Source organism: Aethalodelphis obliquidens, unplaced genomic scaffold (assembly GCF_003676395.1).
Source record: "Aethalodelphis obliquidens isolate GAN/ISIS:26980383/991018 unplaced genomic scaffold, ASM367639v1 scaffold10, whole genome shotgun sequence".
NCBI classification, from domain to species: Eukaryota; Metazoa; Chordata; class Mammalia; order Artiodactyla; family Delphinidae; genus Aethalodelphis; species Aethalodelphis obliquidens.
In genome coordinates, this window is record NW_020837954.1 from 43,259,985 (window position 1) to 43,287,922 (window position 27,938).

The 27,938-nt window shown below is 37.5% G+C and overlaps 1 protein-coding gene across 2 annotated transcripts in view; it reads right to left on the bottom strand.

Moving 5' to 3' along the window:
- Nucleotides 1-27,938, bottom strand: part of SYNJ2BP (synaptojanin 2 binding protein) — a 56,379-nt gene that overhangs the window by 18,063 nt on the left and 10,378 nt on the right. For both annotated transcript variants that reach the window (XM_027111635.1, XM_027111634.1), the window contains exon 2: nucleotides 6,652-6,788. In XM_027111635.1, coding sequence (XP_026967436.1) covers nucleotides 6,652-6,788 — 137 coding nt within the window. The remainder of the gene's footprint in view (nucleotides 1-6,651; nucleotides 6,789-27,938) is intronic.

The following is a 27,938-nucleotide window of genomic DNA, read 5'->3' on the forward strand; positions in this document are numbered from 1 at the left end:
TTCCTTGGAACCCACCATCACCCTCTTCCCATCTTCTTTCTCTCCTCTTTCTTTGCCAATCTTTTTGAAAGAACTGTTTCATGCACCGTCTCCACTTCCTCACCATCCGCTCCCTCTATTTCCTTGTGTTCTTAGTATATGAGGTGTGGGGGGGGGGGGGGCAGGGAAGAACATGCTGCCCCTGCAGGTCAGCAGTAACTTCCAACCACCAAATCCTATAGCCCTTTTTCAGTGTTCAGACCACCTCCTCCCTTTTGCAGTTCTCTCTTGTCTTAGCTTATGAACACTTGGATCTCTTAGTTCTTGCACTGTTCTGTATCCCTTCCTTCCTTCTTAAGGTAAGTAAATATTCCTCAGTATCAATAGTCCTTTGTCCTCTTCTCTCCCATGGTGAATTTTCACAATTTCAACTATAATCTGCTAGACAACTCCCACATTTTCATCCCTACTTCTACTTCTGGATTTGCCGGTTTCCTGCTGGGTACCTATTCTGCCAGCTGGGGCATATTCTGTTAAGACCCCAACTCAACATATCCAAAGCCTCTTTTTTATTTCCCACAAAACCAAACTATCCTGACTTCTTTCTTATTGACACTACCATTCCTTCAGACTAAAATTTTGGTAATATTTAAAAACTCTCTCTGTCAATCTTTACATACAATATATTGGCAACTCCTGTAGTCTAACATAATAACATTACTCATATGTTATTTTCTTTCTATTGCCCCTCTCTTTAGGTTATGAATACTCTTAGTTGAACTACTGGGATCGCCTTCTCTCTAATTTACTTTCCTCTGGGTCCTCCCTCATTCTAACCTATTCAAACATTACGTCTCCAGATCAATCTTCCTGAAGTATAATTGTGTTCATGCCACTTTATTGCTCAAAAACAAACACAAAACTGGGAGCAGGGGAGGAAAGCGTGCATGCCTGATTTCTCATTCTGGTATGCAAAGTCCTCCAGGAAATGAAGGACTGGAAACCTACCTTTCCAGTTTAATCTTTCATTACCCTTTCATACATCCTATGCTTTAGCTAAATCACACAACTCACTGATCCTGGGACATAAAACATATATTCTTACCTTCATACCTGGGCTCAAGCTATACCCATCATCTGAATACCTTTCCCTTTTAAAAAATTCTATTTATCTCCCAAGACTGATCTTAAATACGATTAGTCATCCTACCTATATAGTGTAGAAATGAATACAGGGTTTTCTAGTTGATAGACTGTGATTTCATGCTACCAAGCCACCTTCTGATTATGTCTTGGTTTTCTGGCCGGTAGATTTGTCAAAGGGAAAGAACTGCAGAATTTCTAGAACCATCACAGTGAATTCTCAGACTCAGTTTTCTAGTTAATTCCTGGTAGAGAGAGAATAGGTATGAGATTGCTGATGGTAGTGGGAGTACTCACGTAACTAAACTTGCCCATAGGGTAACTGCATTTCTCATTGTAAAGAAATAGGTATTTTCTCTCAGAGGCAGACAAATAAGTTAGTGATGCAGTCTTGTCAACAAATGCCAAAGATGTCATAGCTCCATAACAGAGCCAAGTTTCATAATGATATGAATCCAAGTGGGAAAACTGAGTCACTACATGACATTCAATGACAGGAATACTGAGCTCAAAATAATCTTTGCTGTAGCCGTCAGTTTTAATAGCCAGGAATCACTGTATATTTATTATCATGTCTGGAGCTGTCTATCCATTTTACATGTACTAACTTATTTAATCTTCACAATAGTCCTATAAGTTTGGAACCCCATTTTATAAGTAATAAAACTAGAGAGGCTATGCAACCTTTCCATGGACATACAGAATGGAGGGAGCAAAGCTAGGATTCAAACTCAAGCAGCCCAGCCCCCAAACCTTCACTAACAACACTAAACTTTAGAAATTTACATTGTAAGCAAGAATTTTATTTCTGCAGCCTATCACTATCCATCACATTAATGTTGTAAATTAAATTTTTATTGGTTTTGGAGTTTCAGTTTTATGTGTTATACTATACGTTTAAAAAAATTTAGAGTTGTATGAAGACACATGGTGTTTATATGTTAGTATTTTTATTCATTTTATATATTGAAGTGGCATTCACATTAAAAAAGCAATTTAGTTAAGTGCCACTTCATTGACAAGGCCTTTCTAGATAACTGCACTAGATGTGAATGAGTTACTTCCTGAATCTCCATACTATGTAACTATCTTAAAGCTCAAACTGAACTGTCTTGTAACACTTTACGTTGGACTGTAAATAACTTAGGCTGGATCTCAACTCATCATTATCACCCCTATAGTACCTGAATACTGCTCTGAACAACATTTGAGGATAATAAATGCCACACGATTTCCTGAGGTTTGGCTGCAGAGTATACTCTGCAAAAGCCATAACTACACAAAGCCTGGGTGACATTTATTGATATTACACAAAGCTGAAAGGCCTAGACTCTAATAGCAGCTCTAGCTGCCAATGACTCAGTGTGTAATCTTGGTCCTCATGTGAGTTTACTTTTGCTAGCAGGGAAGAAAGACATTGGGTGACATCAGGCAAAGGAGCACAGGCCAATTATACCTTTCAACCCTCCTAGTTAATTCTAAAGGTATCCTAATGTATGAGGTCAGTTACTCTAATTGCTTAAAAAAAAAAAAAAAAAAGAGGCCTTTTAGAAATGCAAAGGGAGTTTCTTTTTTAAAGAACCATTTCTCATCCTTTGTCCAAGTATGCTGGAGGTAAACCAGCTCTATAAAACAAATGATGATTCTTTTTCAATTGACAATATATCTCTCTACTCCAAAGCCAAATTTGCTTTCCAATATTTACCTCCTCTAACTGCTTTTACAGATTCCAGCTCATACTGACTAACCTCCAAGTTCTGTAGATTTTTACCCCTAAATATATGTGGAATCCACTTTCTCTTTATCACCATCCTTACTAATATAGACCAGAGGTTCTCAAAGTATGGTCCCAGGACCAGCAGCATTAACTTGGGAACTTGTTAAAAGTGCAAATTATTAGGTCCCATCCTAGCAATCTGGTGAAGTTTGAGTTAGCTTTAACCTAAACTGCCTGAGTCTTCTCCACACCCAGCCTACTTAATCCACAGATTCCATCAGTGATTTTCCATTTACTGAGTAGTGATTTTTCAAATATAAGTCTGTTGACCCATTCCAAAAGATAGTGAAGTCAATCCAGTGGGTCAAGACCAGTATTTAATTTTAAGTAAGTGAAATTAGAAGAAAACACAAAATATTAGAATGCATCATATATAGAAGAAATAGGTATTATTTTGTTAAACTTTGCTTCAGTTATGTGTGTGTGCATGTATTTCCTATTATGGGTCATAATTCAAAATGTCTGAAAGACACTTGCCTACAGCAGTGCTTCTCAAACTTTATTCATGGGCTTACCCAAGGATCTGTTATAATGCAGATTTTTATCTGAGTGGGTCTGGGTCTGAGGAGCTTCCTGAGACTCTGCATTTGTAATCAGCTCCCAGGCGAAGGCCAGATTCCTTGGACCTCACTTTTACTATCAAGAGCTATTCATTCAACTGAGAAATTTTAGAATACTGCTAAACTTGCTACTTCAGTTTCCTTAACTCATGATATTATAAGTTATATTAAACTTGAGATATGACAGATTTGCAACATGCTAGAAAATTTTGTTAACCGAATGTTCAGAGTGTTGGGATTGTGGTATTCTAGTTAACTGATGGGGAGTCATACAATTTTTTGCTTTAACTGTGGTTGTTATCAATCTATGAGTTTCCTATTTCTTGCCTTAGGAAAGGAGTAAACTGAGTTAAAATATGTTTTCTTGGATGATAAATAATTTTGGATTGCCTTAGGATAATCTAACATTATCTTAGGATAATGTAAGAGTTACTGGAGCACTAACTATATAGGATAATACAAATACAGGTGTATAAAATATAGAAAGAATGGGCTCAATTTAATAAGCACTGACCTCAGATTATACTCTGGATATTTTCATTTTCCCCCAAAATCTTGAAGTGAATTACAATTTGGGGGGAGGGGTCCTCTCTTTCCATTAAAGTTGAAGGAAGAAAAAAAATAGATTATCTAGCTCCAATTAATCAAGCCAAACCAAAAAAGTTATAATTCATTCACAGAGCAAATAATTTACTAGATGCTTACTCTGTTCCAGCTACAGGCCTACATGCTGCAGATAAAGATGAGAAGACAAAGACTCTTCCTTAAAGGTACTTGGTCTAAAGGATTCTGTATATTTCAATGTCTCTGTAGCTGATTGGATGAGGGTTTCTGGTGGGTCTTCCCCATTGATCTAAGACCACAGACTGGTCTTTCATTTTCTTTTAATTTTCCATGGCACCTGGCAGTGCTCTGCAGGCCATCAAATACAATAGTTAATATATGTTGATGACTACTCAACTCTTTTATTCACCAAAGTAAGAATTCTGTTTGAAGAGAATAGGAAATGCAGCTGACTAATGGCCCAATCCATGCCATTCTGTTATATAACAGGTTTGGTCAAAATGGAACATTAATCTGTATCCTATAATCAGCTACATCACCCTGAAGTTATAAGTTTCATTAAACATGTAGAGTTCACTGAGAATTGACTATTCTTGACTATCTACCTCCCTTCATTTAGGTAGACACACAGGAGAAATGAGAAACCTACATAGTTTATTTTTTTACAAAAATATAATTTTCCCAGGTTCTCTGATAGCCTATATAAATATTAAAGCATTCTCACCATCACACACACATACAAATGAACTTTGGGTAAGGACTCTCCAACCCTCATCTCAACTTCAGATCTTTTCTTCTATTGGTAATATCTGTTTTTGTTTCATGGTTGTCAGATACAACAGGGTCTTAAAAATCATTTACATTCATCCACAGTGATCACAAAAAATTAAATTTCACTTTTGATGAGAAAGGAGAAACTGCATGATAAATCATGCAGTTATTTAATTTTAGAACTTGAAATTAAGATAAAACATGGGCATTACTTAGGGAGAAATGGAAAGATTAAATTAATAGCCATTAATAACTCACCTGAAATCTAGACCACTTAATGATACTTCTATTAGTTACCCAAAATGGATATGCACTAAGGAAAGGACATATTATTAGTCTGATTATCTGGCAACAGTTAAAAGAAAGAGTTGGAGCAAATTTTACAACATGGAAAAATAACCATGTGAGGAAACTAGGGAATCCCGTAAAGAATGAGAATATAGGCTAATAAATAATTTAGCATCATTTTACAGAGATTCCAAAGCCAATTATAAGTGAGTACTTAAGTACATCAAAGAGATAAAGTGAGCTCAAGAATAGATGGAACAATTTAATGGTTAATACCTAACAAGTTCACTTAAGGATACAGTGGGAATAGGATGGTGAGGCAATATTTCTTAAGAAACAGGATCTAGAATTTGAATTTTGGAGCAAACTCTTGGCAGGGAAACTGGAGTCAGGGAATATAGCCCTAGATAGAATAGAGAATATGCTGGCCTTTTCCTCTTGCATAAGCTCCATCTTTTTCTCTTTCTGTCGTCTTTTTTTCCTCTCCGTTACCTGTCTTATATTTTTGCCTTTTCTTTGCCTGGCATTTCTTCCTCTCTTCTTTCACATACTTTTTCCTTAATTGGCTAGAACATAACCTTGAATCAATGTCCTACATATATTTGTAGTGTTTTATATCTTGTAGAGATCTTTGTAATAATTCTTTTATTTTGATAGTCAAGTCCTCTTCGCTAAAAATTTTAAAGACAAATGAGCTCAGTTTCTTAGATATCTACTTTTCTTTTCATTAACATTTATCTCCTACCATACCTTTTTAAGAAACTTGAGTGGCCTTCAAATAATTTCTTTTCTCTCTGAGGTGATGGCTCACATAAGAAAGGCTCCTTATCTTGGCTTGTGTCTAATAAATTCTCTCACACTGAGGTTTATGTCTTTTTGTTCCCTAATTCTACCCTTAATAGAAAAGACTAATTTCAGTTTTTATACAGAACCATACATAAACTCTATTATTAAATAACCATGCAACTTTCTGTTTAGGATAACGAACCCTAGCTCCTCACTTATCTTTTAGGAGGCAATATAGTATATGGGTTAAGAGTAGAGGTTCCAAATTCACAGACCAAGTCCTCTGCCATACACTAGTTGAATGACCTTGAGCAAGCTGTTTGACCTCACCAAGCCTCAGCTTCCTTAGCTGCAAAACAGGCATAATAATTGTACCACTTCATAGGGTTGCTACAATATTAAATAAGTTTAAAGTTCTCAGCATACTGCTTGGCACAGAGTGCTCAAAACTTTCTAACCATTCTCATTTTTCAATAATTTACATTTAACCAAAACTTTTTGAGTAATATGGCTCTCTTCTTAACCCCTGTATTTTTCAAGTCCTTCTTCACCATGGAACCTAGTTCCCAGTGTTCTGGAGAGAATGCAGTTATCTGTCAAAATATTAAACTGCATAGTTTCTAACTACATACTATACGTTAATCTTAACCCATTCTCAAGTTTTCCTTACTGTATTTCCTGATCCAAAAGGGCAGGCAGGAATCTTCCCAAGGAAGGAGTTGGGCGTAGGGACTAGGGTCTAGGGAGCCAGGGACAGTGAAGGAGGTGGAAGCCAGTTCTCACCGAGAGGATCTTATCACCCTCCTGGAGCCGCCCATCCAGGGCTGCAGCCCCGTTCTCTTTGATGCGGCTGACGAAGATGCCACTGTCATTGGAGACATACTGCTGATCTGTGCCACCGACGATGTTGAAGCCCAGCCCTAAGAAAATCATGGAGGAGTTGTAAAGGAGATAGGGGTGAAGAAGAAGGAAAGGGATTAGAGAAGAGGAGAAGGAGAAAGGAAAGGCCATGTGGCAAGGGTGGGGGTTGGGGAGTGGGGGGGTAGGAGGCGGGGAAGTTAAGACTGTGATGTAGCTGGTGGCTAGTCATGGGCAAGGTAAATGATTAGTATCACCAACAGAGGTCAAGAGTACCGAGAGTTGCCCACTCAGACCAGGCAGGACTAAAAATACAAACACAATGATCAACATGGTTAGGTGAATATAAAAAGAAAGATCTATACTGAGCTCAGTGAAAAAATAATGCTGATTCTTTTAAGATGTACTTCTGCTCACATTTGATTTTGATTCTGTTGGTGGCATTCAGAGGCCCCAAATCTTGACTTTCCTGCTTAGAAGAAGCTATGCTTTAAACTAATCGGCAAACGAACGGTTCCTTATTTAGTAGGAGAGAGATTCTTAAGCAAACCATCCCCTCAATACTTCTCCTAACGTCAGGAGAGTTTGTGGATGGTGGTGCTTTGGAAGAAATGACCTTGGGAGTTCATTTTTTTTTTTTCCCTAGTTTGAATTGAGGGGGCAGTACTGTAGGCGTTGGCAGAAAACCTGGGAACTAAAAAGGTAACTTATGCTTCATGACAGGACTAAATCACCAAATTCACTCTTCTTTCCTTTTATACCTCAAGTACAAATAACCACATCCTTGGGTACAGTGATTGCCAAGTTTTATTCACTATAGATAACTGATAACCTATTGATTAGCAACTACCCATTTCCCCCTTTTCCTAGCCCCCGGCAATTACCATTCTATTCTTCACTTCAATGCGTGATTATTTTAAACAAGGATAAAATTTCAGTTATGCAAGATGGAAGTTATGGAAATCTGATGTACAACATTGTGCCTTATAGATAACAACAGCCTTATTAGACACATAAGAATCTGTTGAGAGCAGATCTCATTTAAGTGTTCTTACCACAATAAAATAAAACTGAATTTAAAAAAGAACGAAAATTGACTACCAAGGTAATTTTTCCATGGACCAAACACTAAGTTGTGGGAAGGACTTCATTTTACAAAACCATTTATATAGGGATTTTATCTATGCAATAAAAAGAAATGAAAGAAAAGGGAACTTCCCTAGGGCTTTCTTTATGTCAGGTACTGTAGAATTCAAAGCCACAGTGCAAAGAGAAAGGAGATAGTTAGGAAACAATTGAAAAACAAATATCTGGTGGCACAACTGGAAAAAACAGCCATAATCAGTAGCCTCTTCTACTGATTTCAACAGAAAACAGATACTTAAAAAGGTGAGAGGAAAGCTTATAAGTGACCCTCACAATATTAACATAAGCAGTAGCGAATCGATCTATGATTTATGGAAACACATGGCCAAAGAAGGAAGCAGCAGGAAATGTCTAATTGAAATATCATACCTCGTGTACAGTGTACCTATAGCTAGAGAATGAAAAGAAGAATACATAATAGAAAGAACTTCCACTGGAAGATGACTATTTCAGTTTCTTTAAAGGGTAGGGTATGAAAATTTTATGTTACTAAATGGTTTCCCTCAGAAAACTCTTAATTTGAATCATAGTGGGTGGGAGGTATTGGAAAGGGGATGGGAGGTAGTTAATTTAGATCAGATGGAAAGGTAGGTGGACCTTGATTATAAAAGGCTTTGAAATAACTTTAAGACTGTGACAGGTTTGAGCAAGGTGGTTGAGGCCAACCAGCCTCTCTCACTACTGGAAGAAACTATCTGGAGAAAATCTTTCAATGAAATTCAATATCCTCACCAAACACTAGAGCTGCCTCTGGGGATCCTGGGAGCAGGAAGTATGTGTTAAGCAGCTGAATGCAACATAGTAATTAGGGAGAAAAGGGACTCTGCTACTGCTTATTTAAAGCTACAGAACAGTGATTAAAAAAGGAGAGTGGGGCTTCCCTGGTGGCGCAGTGGTTGAGAGTCCGCCTGCCGAGGCGGGGGGCACGGTTTCGTGCGCCGGTCCAGGTGGATCCCACATGCCGCGGAGCGGCTGGGCCCGTGAGCCATGGCCGCTGAACCTGCGCGTCCAGAGCCTGTGCTCCGCAACGGGAGCGGCCACAGCAGTGAGAGGCCCGCGTACCACAAAAAAAAAAAAAAAAAAAAGAAAAAAAAAGGAGAGTGGATGGTGACCTAAATTGGAAGGAAATCCAAAACAGAGTATGTGTATAGCTGATTCATTTTGCTGTACAGTAGAAACTAACACAACATTGTAAAGCAACTATACTCCAATAAAAATTAAAAAGAAAAAAAAGGAGAGTGGAAAAAAATGTTACCAAAATTTTCTATAAACAAACAAGTGTAGTCTATTCCCCCCATCACATTATATAGGCATGCTTATAACCATGCTTATTGCTACTTCAATTGTAAATGAACCACACCAATTAATATGAGACTTTCTGGACTGACATGAAGTCCCTTTCTACGGTTACAACATTTACAAACTGAACTTATCTATAATTTGAAGCATCGCTGCAATAAACGGGAATCACCGAAGAACTGAGTACCAATACTACCAGTTTAAACCTGGGCCCCATGGATACCTACGTAATCCTCTATCCACTTACTCAGTAAAAATTATTGATCATTTACTGTGTGTCAGGCACTGCATTATATTCTGAGGAAAACATAAAGCTAAACTGGACAGTCCCTGCTTTAACAACAAATAGAAATTTATCCTTTTTCCTGTACCTTTTAGATTCTGCAGAAGTCAATTAAAGTCAGAAGACCTGGCCACAAATTCAACTCCATAACTTACTTGGTATGCGGACTAAAACAAGTGAGTGTATCTCTGATCCTCAGCTTCTTCTGTAATGTAAGGATTATAAATTCTGTCCTCTCTATCTCAAAAGGTAGTTGTTAGCATCCAATAACATAAAATCTGAAAAACTCCTTTATAAACTATGTAGTGGTTGCTATATGGAGTAACTGCACTAAGAGTAGTTGTCAATAAACTAGTAGTGCCTGGAAGATGGCGGAAGAGTAAGACGCGGAGATCACCTTCCTCCCCACAGATACACCAGAAATACATCTACACGTAGAACAACTCCTACAGAACACCTACTGAACGCTGGCAGAAGATCTCAGACCTCCCAAAAGGCAAGAAACCCCCCACATACCTGGGTAGGGCAAAAGAAAAAAGAATAAACAGAGATAGAAGAATAGGGACGGGACCTGCACCAGCGGGAGGGAGCTGTGAAGGAGGAAAGGTTTCCACACACTAGGAAGCCCCCTCGCGGGCAGAGACTGCGGGTGGCGGAGGGGGAAAGCTTTGGAGCCGTGGAGGAGAGCGCAGCAACGGGTGAGGAGGGCAAAGCGAATAGATTCCCGCACAGAGGATAGGTGCCGACCGGCACTCACCAGCCCGAGAGGCTTGCCTGCTCCCCGGCCGGGGCGGGCGGGGCTGGGAACTGAGGCTCGTGCTTCAGTCGGAGCGCAGGGAGAGGACTGGTGCTGGCGGCGTGGACACAGCCTGCAGCGGGTTAGTGCGCCACGGCTAGCCAGGAGGGAGTCCGGGAAAAAGTCTGGACCTGCCTTAGAGGCAAGAGACTTTTTCTTCCCTCTTTGTTTCCTGGTGCGCGAGGAGAGGGGATTAAGAGCGCTGCTTAAAGGAGCTCCAGAGACGGGCGCGAGCCGCGGCTAAAAGCGTGGACCCCAGAGACGGGCATGAGACGCTAAGGCTGCTGCTGCCACCAAGAAGCCTGTGTGCGAGCACAGGTCACTCTCCACATCCCCCTTCCGGGGAGCCTGTGCAGCCCACCACTGCCAGGGTCCCGGGATCCAGGGACAACTCCCCCGGGAGAACGCACGGCGTGCCTCAGGCTGGTGCAACGTCACTCCGGCCTCTGCCGCTGCAGGCTCACCCCGCACTCCGTGCCCCTCCCTCCCCCGCGGCCTTAGTGAGCCAGAGCCCCCGAGTCAGCGGCTTTAACCCCCTCCTGAGCGAAGAACAGACGCCCTCCAGCGACCTACATGCAGAGGCGGGGCCAAATCCAAAGCTGAGCCCCTGGGAGCTGTGAGAACAAAGAAGAGAAAGGGAAATCTCTCCCAGCAGCCTCAGAAGCAGCGGATTAAAGCTCCACAATCAACTTGATGTACCCTGCATCTGTGGAATACATGAATAGACAACGAATCATCCCAAATTCAGGAGGTGGACTTTGAGAGCAAGATTTATGATTTTTCCCCCTTTTCCTCTTTTTGTGAGTGTGTATGTGCATGCTTCTGTGTGAGATTTTGTCTGTATAGCTTTGCTTCCACCATTTGTCTTAGGGTTCTATCCGTTTTTTCTTTTTCTCTTAATAATTATTTTATTTTAATAACTTTATTATATTTTATCTTTATTTTATTTTACTTTATCTTCTTTCTTTCTTTTTTTCCTCCCTTCCCTCCTTCCTCCCTCCTTTCTTTCTTTCTTCTACTAATTCTTTCTTTTTACTTTTTCTCCCTTTTATTCTGAGCCATGTGGATAAAAGGCTCTTGGTGCTGCAGCCAGGAGTCAGTGCTGTGCCTCTGAGGTGGGAGAGCCAACTTCAGGACACTGGTCCACAAGAGACCTCCCAGCTCCACACAATATCAAACGGCAAAAATCTCCCAGAGATCTCCATCTCAACGCCAGCACCCAGCTTCACTCAATGACCAGCAAGCTACAGTGCTGGACATCCTATGCCAAACAACTAGCAAGACAGGAACAAAACCCCACCCATTAGCAGAGAAGCTGCCGAAAATCATAATAAGTCCACAGACACCCCAAAACACACCACCAGACGTGGACCTGCCCACCAGAAAGACAAGATCCAGCCTCATCCACCAGAACACAGGCACTAGTCCCCTCCACCAGGAAGCCTACACAACCCACTGAACCAACCTTAGCCACTGGAGACAGACACCAAAAACAACAGGAACTACGAACCTGCAGCCTGCAAAAAGGAGACCCCAAACACAGTAAGTTAAGCAAAATGAGAAGACAGAAAAACACACAGCAGATGAAGGAGCAAGATAAAAACCCACCAGACCTAACAAATGAAGAGGAAATAGGCAGTCTACCTGAAAAAGAATTCAGAATAATGATAGTAAAGATGATCCAAAATCTTGGAAATAGAATAGAGACAATGCAAGAAACATTTAACAAGGACCTAGAAGAAATAAAGACGAAACAAACAACGATGAACAACACAATAAATGAAATTAAAAATACTCTAGATGGGATCAATAGCAGAATAACTGAGGCAGAAGAACGGATACGTGACCTGGAAGATAAAATAGTGGAAATAACTACTGCAGAGCAGAATAAATAAAAAAGAATGAAAAGAACTGAGGACAGTCTCAGAGACCTCTGGGACAACATTAAACACACCAACATTCGAATTATAGGGGTTCCAGAAGAAGAAGAGAAAAAGAAAGGGACTGAGAAAATATTTGAAGAGATTATAGTTGAAAACTTCCCTAATATGGGAAAGGAAATAGTTAATCAGGTCCAGGAAGCACAGAGAGTCCCATACAGGATAAATCCAAGGAGAAACACGCCAAGACACATATTAATCAAACTGTCAAAAATTAAATATAAAGAAAACATATTAAAAGCAGCAAGGGAAAAACAACAAATAACACACAAGGGAATCCCCATAAGGTTAACAGCTGATCTTTCAGCAGAAACTCTGCAAGCCAGAAGGGACTGGCAGGACATATTTAAAGTGATGAAGACGAAAAACCTGCAACCAAGATTACTCTATGCAGCAAGGATCTCATTCAGATTTGATGGAGAAATTAAAACCTTTACAGACAAGCAAAAGCTGTGAGAGTTCAGCACCACCAAACCAGCTCTACAACAACTGCTAAAGGAACTACTCTAGGCAAGAAACACAAGAAAAGGAAAACACCTACAATAACGAACCCAAAACAATTTAGAAAATGGGAAGAGGAACATACATATCGATAATTACCTTAAATGTAAACGGACTAAATGCTCCCACCAAAAGACACAGATTGGCTGAATGGATACAAAAACAAGACCCATATATTTGCTGTCTACAAGAGACCCACTTCAGACCTAGAGACACATACAGACTGAAAGTAAGGGGATGGAAAAAGATATTTCATGCAAATGGAAACCAAAAGAAAGCTGGAGTAGCAATTCTCACATCAGACAAAATAGACTTAAAAATAAAGACTATTAGAAGAGACAAAGAAGGACACTACATAATGATCAAGGGATCGATCCAAGAAGAAGATATAACAATTGTAAATATTTATGCACCCAACATAGGAGCACCTCAATACATAAGGCAAATACTGACAGCCATAAAAGGGGAAATTGACAGTAACACATTCATAGTAGGGGACTTTAACACCTCACTTTCACCAATGGACAGATCATCCAAAATGAAAATAAATAAGGAAACAAGCTTTAAATGATACATTAAACAAGATGGACTTAATTGATATTTATAGGACACTCCATCCAAAAACAACAGAATACACATTTTTCTCAAGTGCGCATGGAACATTCTCCAGGATACATCACATCTTGGGTCACAAATCAAGACTCGGAAAATTTAAGAAAATTGAAATTGTATCAAGTATCTTTTCTGACCACAACGCCATGAGACTAGATATCAATTACAGGAAAAGATCTGTAAAAAATACAAACACATGGAGGCTAAACAATACACTACTTAATAACGAAGTGATCACTGCAGAAATCAAAGAGGAAATCAAAAAATACCTAGAAACAAATGACAATGGAGACACAACAACCCAAAATCAATGGGATGCAGCAAAACCAGTTCGAAGAGGGAAGTTTATAGCAATACAATCCTACCTTAAGAAACAGGAAACATCTCGAATAAACAACCTAACCTTGCACCTAAAGCAATTAGAGAAAGAAGAACAAAAAAAACCCCAAAGTTAGCAGCAGGAAAGAAATCATAAAAATCAGATCAGAAATAAATGAAAAAGAAATGAAGGAAACGATAGCAATGATCAATAAAACTAAAAGCTGGTTCTTTGAGAAGATTGATAAACCATTAGCCAGACTCATCAAGAAAAAAAGGGAGAAGACTCAAATCAATAGAATTAGAAATGAAAAAGGAGCGGTAACAACTGACACTGCAGAAATACAGAAGTTCATGAGAGATTACTACAGGCAACTCTATGCCAATAAAATGGACAACCTGGAAGAAATGGACAAATTCTTAGAAATGCACAACCTGCCAAGGCTGAACCAGGAAGAAACAGAAAGTATGAACAGACCAATCACAAGCACTGAAATTGAAACTGTGATTAAAAATCTTCCAACAAACAAACGCCCAGGAGCAGTTGGCTTCACAGGCAAATTCTATCAAACATCCAGAGAAGAGCTAACACCTATCCTTCTCAAATTCTTCCAAAATATAGCAGAGGGAGGAACATTCCCAAAATCATTCTACGAGGCCACCATCACCCTGATACCAAAACCAGACAAGGATGTCACAAAGAAAGAAAACTACAGGCCAATATCACTGATGAACATAGATGCAAAAATCCTCAACAAAATACTAGCAAACAGAATCCAACAGCACATTAAAAGGATCATACACCATGATCAAGTGGGATTTATTCCAGGAATGCAAGGATTCTTCAATGTATGCAAATCAATCAACGTGATACACCATATTAACAAATTGAAGGAGAAAAACCATATGATCATCTCAATAGATGCAGAGAAAGCTTTCGACAAAATTCAACACCCATTTATGATAAAAACCCTACAGAAAGTAGGCATAGAGGGAACTTTCCTCAACATAATAAAGGCCATATATGACAAACCCACAGCCAACATCATCCTCAATGGTGAAAAACTGAAAGCATTTCCACTAAGATCAGGAACAAGACAAGGTTGCCCACTCTCACCACTATTATTCAACATAGTTTTGGAAGTTTTAGCCACAGTAATCAGAGAAGAGAAGGAAATAAAAGGAATAATAAAAGGAATAATAATAATAATAAAAGGAATCCCAATCGGAAAAGAAGAAGTAAAGCTGTCACTGTTTGCAGATGACATGATACTACACACAGAGAATCCTAAAGATGCTACCAGAAAACTACTAGAGCTAATCAATGAATTTGGTAAAGTTGCAGGATACAAAATTAATGCACAGAAATCTCTTGCATTCCTACACACTAATGATGAAAAATCTGAAAGTGAAATCAAGAAAACACTCCCATTTACCATTGGAACAAAAAGAATAAAATATCTAGGAATAAACCTACCTAAGGAGACAAAAGACCTGTATGCAGAAAATTTTAAGACACTGATGAAAGAAATTAAAGATGACACAAATAGATGGAGAGATATACCATGCTCCTGGATTGGAAGAATCAACATTGTGAAAATGACTCTACGACCCAAAGCAATCTACAGATTCAATGCAATCCCTATCAAACTACCACTGGCATTTTTCACAGAACTAGAACAAAAAATTCCACAATTTGTATGGAAACACAAAAGACCCCGAATAATCAAAGCAATCTTGAGAATGAAAAACGGAGCTGGAGGAATCAGGCTCCCTGACTTCAGACTATACTACAAACCTACAGTAATCAAGACAGTATGGTACTGGCACAAAAACAGAAAGATAGATCAATGGAACAGGATAGAAAGCCCAGAGATAAACCCACACACATATGGTCACCTTATCTTTGAAAAAGGAGGCAGGAATGTACAGTGGAGAAAGGACAGCCTCTTCAATAAGTGGTGCTGGGAAAACTGGACAGGCACATGTAAAAGTATACACAAAAATAAGCTCAAAATGGATTAAAGACCTAAATGTAAGGCCAGAAACTACCAAACTCTTAGAGGAAAATATAGGCAGGACACTCTATGACATAAATACAGAACGACCCTTTTTGACCCACCTCCTAGAGAAATGGAAATAAAAACAAAAATAAACAAATGGAACCCAATGAAACTTCAAAGCTTTTGCACAGCAAAGGAAACCATAAACAAGACCAAAAGACAACCCTCAGAATGGGAGAGAATATTTTCAAATGAAGCAACTGACAAAGGATTAATCTCCAAAATTTATAAGCAGCTCATGCAACTCAATAACAAAAAAACAAACAACCCAATCCAAAAATGGGCAGAAGACCTAAATAGACATTTCTCCAAAGAAGATATACAGACTGCCAACAAACACATGAAAGAATGCTCAACATCACTAATCATTAGAGAAATGCAAATCAAAACTACAATGAGATATCATCTCACACCAGTCAGAATGGCCATCATCAAAAAAACTAGAAACAATAAATGCTGGAGAGGGTGTGGAGAAAAGGAAACACTCTTGCACTGTTGGTGGGAATGTAAATTGATACAACCACTGTGGACAACAGTATGGAGGTTCCTTAAAAAACTACAAATAGAACTACCATATGACCCAGCAATCCCACTACTGGGCATATACCCTGAGAAAACCATAATTCAAAAAGAGTCATGTACCAAAATGTTCATTGCAGCTCTATTTACAATAGCCCGGAGATGGAAACAAGTGTCTAAGTGTCCATTCATCCGATGATGGTGTAAGTGTCCATCATCGGATGAATGGATAAAGAAGATGTGGCACATATATATAATGGAATATTACTCAGCCATAAAAAGAAACAAAATTGAGCTATTTGTAATGAGGTGGATAGACCTAGAGTCTGTCATACAGAGTGAAGTAAGTCAGGAAGAGAGAGACAAATACCGTATGCTAACACATATATATGGAATTTAAGAAAGAAAAAATGTCACAAAGAACCTAGGGGTAAGACAGGAATAAAGACACAGACCTACTAGAGAATGGACTTGAGGATATGGGGAGGGGGAAGGGTAAGCTGTGACAAAGCGAGAGAGAGGCATGGACATATATACACTACCAAACGTAAGGTAGATAGCTAGTGGGAAGCAGCCGCATAGCACAGGGAGATCAGCTCGGTGCTTTGTGACCGCCTGGAGGGGTGGCATAGGTAGGGTGGGAGGGAGGGAGATGCAAGAGGGAAGAGATATGGGAACATATGTATATATATAACTGATTCATTTTGTTGTAAAGCAGAAACTAACACACCATTGTAAAGCAATTATACTCCAATAAAGATGTTAAACAAAACAAAAAAAAAAACTAGTAGTGCCTGCGACAACCCCAAACTAGACAGTCTGATGGAGAAAGGATGAATAAATATAAAGTACAAATGTGAAAAGTCTTGAAATACAGGAAGACAGAGAGATTAAAAAGTCCACCCATCTATTAATAAGACAAGAATGGATTGGAACTCAAACTTATTGAAATGAAGGATGTCTCTTACCTGTGACCTACACATCTCCCTCATGTGTAGTTTCTAGCAATGGTGGTATTTAAAATATGCAGTAACCAGGCCAGCACATGCACCAACCAGATGCCAGCTAGAAACAACCAGAAGGGGGAAGGGCTATCCCAGTATATAACTGCTGATTATTGGCTACGTCCTAGGAAAATCTTCTATAAATAGGGTGGATCACATATCTTGGTTTGTTTGGGAGTCTTGATACACGCCTGTTGTCTCTGTAATTAAAATAGTCCCCTTCAATGTCAAAAGCATCTGTTTGGACCAATGTGATCATCCTATCAAGGGTAATGTAAGAATATGTTAATTGCCGCATGTTTTGTGGTATTGAGGAACTGATGGTAATTTAGGTGTTCATCCTTTGGGGCAGGGGTCCCCAACCCCCAGGCCGTGGACTGGTACTGGTTCATGGTCTGTTAGGAAACGGGCCACACAGCAGGAGGTGAGCGGCGGGCAAATGAGCAAAGCTTCACCTGCCGCTCCCCATCACTTGCTTTACCACCTGAACCCCCCCCCCCCACAACCATCTGTGGAAAAACTGTCTTCCACGAAACCGGTCCCTGGTACCAAAAAGGTGGGGGATTGCTGCTTTGGGGAACAGGTAACTGAGAGATAATTAAAATTCAGAAGCACTGAATAATTATACACAAAGTAACAGAGTTTTAAAATGTAATGTTGGTATTAATAGTATAAAATCTTCTTAAAAACACATTCATGCAGAACAGTATTACCTATTTACAAAAATGCATGCATATTTAAGGACATGTAAAGACACATTATCTGTGAGGGAAGGATACAGGGTGAGGTTTAGGGATGAAAGGTAAAAATAAAACCAAAGAGGGACCTTGCACGTACTGATGAGGACAATGTATTATGGAGCTGAAGAGTATAATTAATTCAGTTCTTGGCATCTACTATCCAAAAGGGGTTGAAGGGAGAGGGAGAAAGAAAAAGACGGGGACTCAATAGACTTTTTAAAAAAGTGAGTGAATGAAAAAGTACTCCATAGTGAACCCTGGTTATAACGTGCCAATAAATTTTTTAAATGTGGCAAGATTAAAATGGATTGCTTGGCCTCTAATTTGGAAGAGAAGTCTAACCACAAAAAAGTACAGATGGCGTAAGAATGACACCATCATAGGACTGGGAGAGAAAGAAAATGTGCCTAGTATAAGAGCCCTGTAAAATTAAACAAGACATGCCATCTTGTGGACTCCTCCTGTCTCCAGGTCTGGATCTTGAGCTTGTTTCCAAATAAGAGCAGCAACAGCAGCAGCAACAACTAATATTTATTAAGAGTTTAATATGTACCAGGTACTATGCTAGGTACTCTATGTATATTATCTCATTTAGTCTTCTCAACAAACACATGAAGTGTTTATCACTCACATTTTACAGGTGAATTTAAAAAGTGAGGCAGGAAGAGATTAAGTAACTTTATAAAAGGTCACACAGTTAACTCTTTGCAAAGCCCAGACACTAAGTTAGGATGTTTGATTGCTAAGTGTAAGTTTTAAACCATCTTGCTATACTGTATCTTTGTAGAAAGTATGAACAACTGCTTTAGAAAAAAGTCTGTGAATTCAACTTGTTTGGGGGCTGGCTGGAATAAGCAATGCTGGGATAATGGTTGTAGAACAATCCTCAGGGATAATATATTCCAGAGGAAGAATTGGTCATTCTGTAGTTCTGCCACCATAGTCAGGGTCCCTATTGCTTACTATCATGATAGAGAACAAAAAATCCTTCATTTCCTTCAGATTCTTCTCTTTAAAATCTAAAGGTTATAAAGTAAAAAAGCAGTGTTTCACAATCTGTTATTCTGGAAAAAATAATTTATTAAAATGAAACAAAACAGTCGATTAACCCCAATGATGACAGCCACTGTTATGAACACTAGACTGACAAACACTCTACTTTCCCCCTATCTACCTGCAGCGTTTTTCTATCCCAAGATAATCTCACTAATTTTCCCTAGACACCAGTCAAGCTCTATTGGTCACACAACCCACTATTCATCTATCTAATCATTTTGTGGTAAAATATATGTAACACAAAATCAAGCACCACTGGACAAACAACTTACTGTCTGTGTACAGGTAAAATATATGCAACATAATATTTAACACTTTAACCGTTTTAAAGTGTATGATTCAGTGGCATTAAGTACATTCACAATGTTGTGCAACCATCACCAGTATCCATATCCAGAACTTTTTCATCATACCAAATAGAAATTCTATATACATTAAACAATAACTCCTCGCTCCTCCCCCCCCCAGCCCCTGGTAACCTCTATTATACTTTCTGTCGCTACGAGTTTGCCTATTCTATATACCTCATATAAATGGAATTATAAAATATTTGTTCTTTGTGTCTTGCTTATTTCACTTAGCATAATGTCTTCCAGGTTCATCCATGTTGTAACAGGTATCAGAATTTCATTCCTTTTAAAGGCTGAATAATATTCCATTGCATGTACACACTACATTTTGTTTAGTCAACTGTCAATAGATATTTGGTTGTTTCAACATTTTTGCTATTGTGAATGCTGCTGCTACGAACACTGGTGTACAAGTGTCTGTTTGAGTTCCTGTTTTCAATTATTTTTGGTGTATATCTGGAATTGAATTGCTGGATCACATGGTAATTTTATGTTTAACAATTTGAGGAACTGCCCAACTGTTTTCTACAGCAGCTGTACCACGTTTTAAATTCCAAAAAGCATTGCCCAAGGTTCCAATTTCCCCACATCCTCATCAATGTTTGTCACCTTCATTTTTGGGGGGTTTTGGGATAGTAGTCATTCTGATGAATGTGAAGCGGTATCTCACTGTGGTTTTGATTTGGATTTCCCAAAGGCTAGTGATGTCGAACATCTTTACATGAGCTTATTGCCCATTTATATATTTCTTAAGAAATGTCTCTTCAAGTTCTTTGCTGATTTTTGAATCCGGTTGTTTTGTTGTTGTTGTTGTTGAGTTGTAAGAGTTCTTTATATATTTTGGGTGTTAATCCATTATCAGATATATGGTTTGCAAATATCTTCTCCCATTCTGTAGGTTATCTTTAACTCTCTTTATAGCATCTTTTGAGTCATAAAATTATTAATTTTGGTAAAACCCAATTAATCTTTTTTCTTTTGTGCCTGTGCATTTGGTGTCATATCGAAAAAATCATCACTGAATCCAATGTCATGAAAAAATTTCCCTATCTTTTCTTCTAAGAGTTTTAATCTTAGCTCTCATATTCAGGTGTTTGATGCATTTTTAGTTAATTTTTGTATATGATGTAGGGCAAGGATCCAAATTCATTCTTTTCCATGTGGATATCCAGTTTTCCCAACATCATTTGTTGAAAAGACTGTCTTTCCCCTCACTGAATGGTCTTGGTACCCTTTCAAAAATCAATTGGCCATATATGAGAGGGCTTATTTCTGGGCTCTCTATTCTGTTCCACAGCTCTATATATCTGTCCTTATGTCAGTACCACATTGTTTTGAATGCTGCAGTTTTGTACAAGTTTTGAAATCAGGATGTTGTGAGTCCCTCAACTTTGTTGTTTGTTTTCAAGATTACTCTGGCTAATAGGGAGTCCTTTGAGATTTCATATGAGTTCTAGGATGGGGTTTTCTATTTCTGCAAAAAGGCAGATGAGATTTTGATAAAGATTGCACTGAGTCTGCAAATCGCTTTGGATAGTACTGTCACCTTGACGATATTAACTCTTCTAATCCATGAATGTTGAATGTATTTCCACTTATTCATGCCTTTAATTTCTTTCAGCCAAATTTTGTAGTTTTCAATGTACAAGTTTTTGTCTCCTTGGTTATATTTATTTATGAGTATTTTATTATTTTTGATGCTATTGTAAATGGAAATGTTTACTTAACATCCTTTTCAGATTGCTCATGTATAGAAACTCAACTAATTTTATGTGCTGGTTTTGTATCTTGCAACTTTCCTAAGTTTATTATTAATTCTAAGTTTTTTTGGTGGAATCTTTAGAGTTTTCTACATATAAGATTGTATCATTTGTGAACAGAGACCATTTACTTCTTCCTTTCCTATTTGTACGCCTTTGATTTCTTTTTCTTGCCTAACTGTTCTGGATAGAATTTCCAACACTATGTTGAATAGAAGTGGTGAAAGCAAGCATACTTGTCTTGTTCCTGATCTTAGAAGAAAAGCTTTCAATCTTACATCATTGACTATGATGTACCCATATATGGATTCTTCATATATGACCTTTATCATGTTGAGGAAGTTCCTTCTATTCCTAGTTTACTGAGTGTTTTTAATGTGGAAAGGTGTTGAATTTTCTCAAATCCTTTTTCTGTATATTGAGATGATCATGTGGGCTTTTTTGCCTTTATTCTATTAATATGTTGTATCACATCAACCAGTTTTCTTATATTGAACCACCTTCACACTCTTGGAATAAACTGCACTTTGTCACGGTATATAATCTTCTTAATAGGCTGAATTAAAACCATGTAGCTCTATGATCACCATAGCTTTCTGTGTGGAGACAATTTCTAAATCACCACCACAGGGAATAAGACCCAAATAGAATCTAGCAGCTTCACTGGTTGGAGGAAATGGGGATCAGAGTTTGGGGAGGGTGAGGTTGCTGGAAGTTGCAGGGCAAAGTTCTGGAAAGGAGGAAGTTAGACAAAAAAAAAAAAAAAAAAAGAAAAAGAGCTCCAGGTATTTGCATGAGTCTTTCCAAGAGGCCATGTATACATTGAGTGGAACTCCACAAGGCTAGACAAATAAAAACTAGTAAGTTATAGGCTGAACAATTCTCAGAGTTCAGCAAGGCAGGGAGACTTTCAACTTTTGACCAACCAGAATTGAAATCCTCAGCGATTCACTAGGAAATTCAGTGGAGACCCACTTAGAACATTTGGAGGGCTCAACTATCTCCGAAGTGAATGCTACTTTCGACTCACCCTAGGAAAGCTTACAAACAGGTCTAAAGAGGTGAAACTGACCTGCAAGTTACTTAACTGCCTACCAAAACAAATTCAACAATGTAATATTAAAAATGTTAATGTAAGAAAACAAAATGCAGACACTGAACAATGTAACAATCACAACATCCAGAATCTAATTAAAAAAATTTAACATGCTAAGAAGCAAGAAAACATGACCTAGAATCAAGAAAAAAACTGGTCAATAGAAACAACCAGAAATAACAGAGGATGAAACTAGCAGACAAGGATGTTTAAAAGGCTATTATAACTATGTGGAAATAACTAAAGGAAGTCAAACATAATGTGAAAATGGAAGTTTTTCCCCCAGTCTTGAAGCAGCTTTTGACTTCATTTTGAGCTGATTTTTGTGCATGGTGTAAGACAGTAGGCCAGTTGCATTCTTTTGCATATGGCTGTCCAGTTTTTCCAACATCATTTACTGAAGATACTATCCTTCCTCCACTGTATATGCTTAGCTCCTTTGTCATAAATTAATTGACCATATATGCATGGGTTTATTTCTGGGCTCTCTATCCTGTTCTACTGATGAAAATGGAAGATTTTTTTAGGAAAATGAAACTTATAGGTTTGAAAACTAGAATATCTGGAAGGAAAAATACACTAGATGTGAGTAACAACAGATTTGATACCACAGAATAAAAGGTAAGTGAGAAGACATAATAGGGAAACCACAGTAACACGTGGGATAACAGGACATGGTTTAATATATATGTAACTAGAGTTCCAGAAGCAGAGGAAAAAAGGGAGATAGAAAAAAATGTCTGAAGAAAACAATTAGCTCAAATGTGATGAAAATATAAACAAACAGATCCAAGAAGCTCAACAAACCCCAACCAGGATAAATACAAAAGAAAAAAACAGTAAGACATATCATAATCACATTGCTCAAAACCATGTATAAAGAGAAAATCTTAAAAGTAGTTCACAGGGAAAAAGGACACCTTAAGTACAAAGGAATAAAGATAAGAACGACAATAGACTTCTCCTCAGAAACTATGCAAGCCATAAGTCAATGAAGCATCATCTTTAAAATGCTAAAAGAAAAATACAAGTTAACTTATAATTCTATGTCCAGTGAATACAGCCTTCAAAAAGTAAAGTAAAATAAACACTTTGTGAGCAGAACAAAAGCTGACAGAATGTGTCTTAAGCAGATTTACATTATGATAAATATTAAAGGAAATTCTTCAGGCAAAAACAAAATACTGAATGGAAACTTGGATCTCTATGAAGGAATGAATACCACCAGAAATCATAAATACACGGGTAAATGCAACTTAAAATAAAAAGAATGAACATAGATATACTAAGCAGCTGGATTGACCGTATTAGTAAGTAAACTTTGGAAAAAGGAATATTACAAGGGATAAAAAGGGGCATTTCCTAATAAAAAAGGAGTCAATTCATAAGAAGACGAAACACTAGATATGAATGTACCCAATAACAGAATTTGAGTATCAATGAAACAAAAACTGAAATGAGAAAAAGGCAAGTCAAAAAGGACTATTGTAGATTTCAACATTTCTCCCTCAGTAATTGATAGAACAAGTAAACAGAAAAGTCAGTAAAAATATAGAACACTTGAACAACACTAAGAATGAACTTGACCTAATTTACATTTACTGAACAACATACTCAGCAACTATAAACATTCTTTTGTAGTGCAAAGGGAATGTTCACAAGGATTGATGGTAGGTCAAGAAAGTCAGTCTCAATAAATTTCAAGACAGAAATGAATTAGAAATCAACAAAAATAACTGTATTAGTCTTCTTGGGCTGACATAACAAAATACCACAGAGTGACTTAACAGAAATTCTGTTCTGGAGGCTAAGAAAGTCCAAGATCAAAGTACCAGCAAGACAGATTTCATTCTAAGGTCTCTTCTCTTAACTTGTAGGTGGCCACCATCTTGCTCTCTGGTCCTATGACTGCTTTGTTACACACAAAGAGAGAGTGAGCTCTCTGGGTCTCTTTCTATAAGGACACTAATTCTGTAGGATCGGGGCCCCATCATCATAACTTCATTTAACCTTAATTACTTCAGTAAAGGCCCTGTCTCCAAATGCAGTCACATTAGAGATTAGGGCTTCAACATGTGAATTTTGGAGGGACACAAACACTGTCCTCAAAAATAAGATATCTAAAAAATCCCTAAATGTTTGGAAAACAAATAACCTATGAGTTAAGGATGAAATTATAAGGGAAAATAGAAAACATTTTAGTTGAATGACAAATCAAAATATATTAAAAACTGTGGGAAACAATAAAAAACTAAATAAATGAAGATACACCATGTCCTGGACTAGATGTCTTAGTACTTTTAAGATACAATTCTCTCTAAATCAAAATGGATTTTTATTTATTTATATATTTTTATTGACGTATAGTTCATTTACAGTGTTGTGTTAATTTCTGCTGTAAAGTGATTCAGTTATACATACATACATATATATATATATATATATATATATATATATATATATATATACACACACATACATACACATTCTTTCTCATATTCTTTTCCATTAGGGTTTATCACAGGATATTGAATATAGTTCCCTGTGCTATACAGTGGGATATTGTTGTTCATCCATTCTATGTATAACAGTTTGGATCTGCTAATCGCAAACTCACAATCTATCCCTCCCCTCCCCTCCCTCCCCCTTGGCAACCACAAGTCTGTTCTCTATGTCTATGAGTCTGTTTCTGTTTCGTAGATAAGTTCATTTGTGTCATATTTTAGTTTACACATATAAGTGATAGCATATGGTATTTGTCTCTTTCTGACTTACTTCACTTAGTAATGATAATCTCTAGATCCATCCATGGTGCTGCAAATGGCATTATATCATAAAATGGATAATTTTAATGCAATCCCAGTCAAAATCCAACAGAGATGCATTTGTAGAAACTGACAAGCTGGTTCTAAAATTTACATGGAAATTAATACTCTGGGGTGGTTTTTTTTTGAAACTTATATTATTAAAGTTCTAGAACAGTCAAAACATTTTTGAAAAGAAACAAAATTGGAAGACTCACACTTTATTTCAAGGTTTACTATAAAGCTACATTTGTCAACATACTATGGTATTTGTATAGAGAAAGACAGGCTAATGGAATCAAATTGAGATCAATATTGGGCCCACATATAAATGGTCAACTGATTTTTGATACAGATAATAATGTATTTCAATGGTGAAAGGATGTTTTCAATAAGTGTTGAGACAACTGCGTATCTATACGAGATAGAGATAAAAATGAATTTTAATGATTAACTCAAACACATGCAAAATAAATTAATTTGAAATGTATCTTGGAACTAAATGTAAAAGCTAATCTATAACATTTCTATTAGAAAACATAGAAGAAGATGTTCTTTACCTCGGGGTACTTAAGATTTCTTAGACATTACACAAATAGCACAACCATAAAAGAAAAAAAAAAAACTTGACAAACTGTTCTTCATAAAACTTAAAGCCTTCTACTCTTCAAAACACAAACCCTACTTCCCAAAAAGGAAAGGCAAGCCAAACTGAAAGAAAATATCTGCAACACATATACATGACAAAGAACTTGTGTCCAGAATATATAAAGAACTCTTACAATCCAATAATAAGAAAACAAACAATCCAATAAAAATGGGTAAACGACTTAAACAAATACTTCAGAATATATATGAATGGCCAATAAACATATAAAAATATGCTCATCATCATTAGTTATCTGGGAGATGCAAACAAAAAACCACTCCACAACCCCTACAATGGCTAAAATAAAAAGGAATGATAATATCAAACGTTGGCAAATGTTGGATGTGAGATAACTGGAACTGTCATACACAGCTGATAGAATTGTAAAATGACACACATACTTTGAAAAAGTTTGGCAGTTTCTTTTAAAGCTAAACACACACTTACCCATAAAACCCACCAAACCCACTCCCAATTATTAGGTATTTAATCAAGGCAAATTAAAACACGTGTTTACACAAAGAGTTGCATATGAATACTCACAGCAGATTTATTTTTAATAATCAAAACCCAGAAACCCAAAAGTCCATTAATAGGTAAATGGATAATCATAATGTGGTATATTGTGGTATATTTACACAATGAAATACTACTCAGTAATAACAAATAAATGCATAGATGAGTGAAAGAAGCCTAAATACACTCTATATGATACCATTTCTATGATGTTCTATATTAGGCAAAACTCATCTACAGTGATAGAAATCAGATCAGTGGTTGCCTAGAGGATGGGGTGAAAGGGCCCACTGCAGGAACACACAGAGAATTTTCTAAAGTGATGAGTCATGATTACACATGTGTATATTATTCGCCAAACTCCTTAGAACTTTACACTTAAAATGAATGCACTTTATTACATGTCAATCATACTGCAATAAAATTGATTTAAAAATGAATCTGGTAATTCTTAAGTGTGAAAATGCAAGTATCCTAAGCAACTATCATTGACTCTTATTATTAATCAATAATAAAAGACAGTCTAAAGTTACTTGAAGCACCGATTATTTGGTGATAATTGGGCAAAAAATGTGATTACAGTACCCTACTTCTCACACAGTATCTTTTCAATGCAAATATGATAAAATGATTTTTTTTTAAATTCTAAGCACAGTCTCAAGATGTTAATGTGAATGAAAGTTGAAAGTTAAAAAGAACTGAAAAATGCTGATATAGAAGATGAAGTTTAAACTCAAAATCCTTATAACCTACCTTTCTAGCCAGCTTTGGACCCTCCCTGCTCTACACTATACAGTAACAACAAAACTTAATAATTGCCCTCACCAAAGAAGATCTACAGATGTCAAATAAGCACATGAAAAGATGCTCCACATCGTATGCCATCAGGGAAATGCAAATGAAAACAACAATCGGATACCACTACTCACCTATCAGAATAGCCAAAATTCAGGACACTGATAACACCAAATGCTGGTGAGGATGTGGAGTTACAGGAACTTTCACTGACTGCTGGTGGGAATGCAAAATGGTACAGCCACTTTTGTTTCTTACAAAACTAAACATACTCTTACCATATGATCCAGCAATTGCGTTCCTTGGTATTTACCCAATGGAATCAAAAACTTATGTCCACACAAAAACCTATGCATGAATATTCACAGCAACTTTATTCATAATTACCCAAACTTAGAGGAACCAAAACTCCTTCAGTAGATGAATGGATAAAGTGTAGTACATCCAGAGAATGGAATATTATTTAGCACTAAAAATAAATGGACTATCAAGCCATGAAAAGATGTGGGGATCCTTAAATGCATATTACTCAGTGAAAAAAGCCTATCTGGAAAGGCTACATACTGTATGATTTCAACTATATGACACTCTGGAAAAGGCAAAGATCAGTGGTTACTAGGGTTAGGAGGGAAGAGAGGGATATATAGGTGAAGCACAGAGGATCTAAGGTAGTGAAAATACTCTGTATGATACCATAATGATGGACATAGGTCATTATACATTTGTACATTCCCATAGAATGTACAACACCAAGAGTGAACCCTAGTATGAACTATGGACTTTGGGTATTTACAATGGGTCAATCAATGTAGGTTCATCAATTGTAACAAATGTACCTCTCTGGTGGGGGATGTCAATAATGGGGGAGGCTATGCATATGTGGGGATGGGAGATATGGGAAACCTCTGTACCTTCTCAATTTTGCTGTGAAACAAAAACTGCTCTAAATAAATAAAGTCTTAATT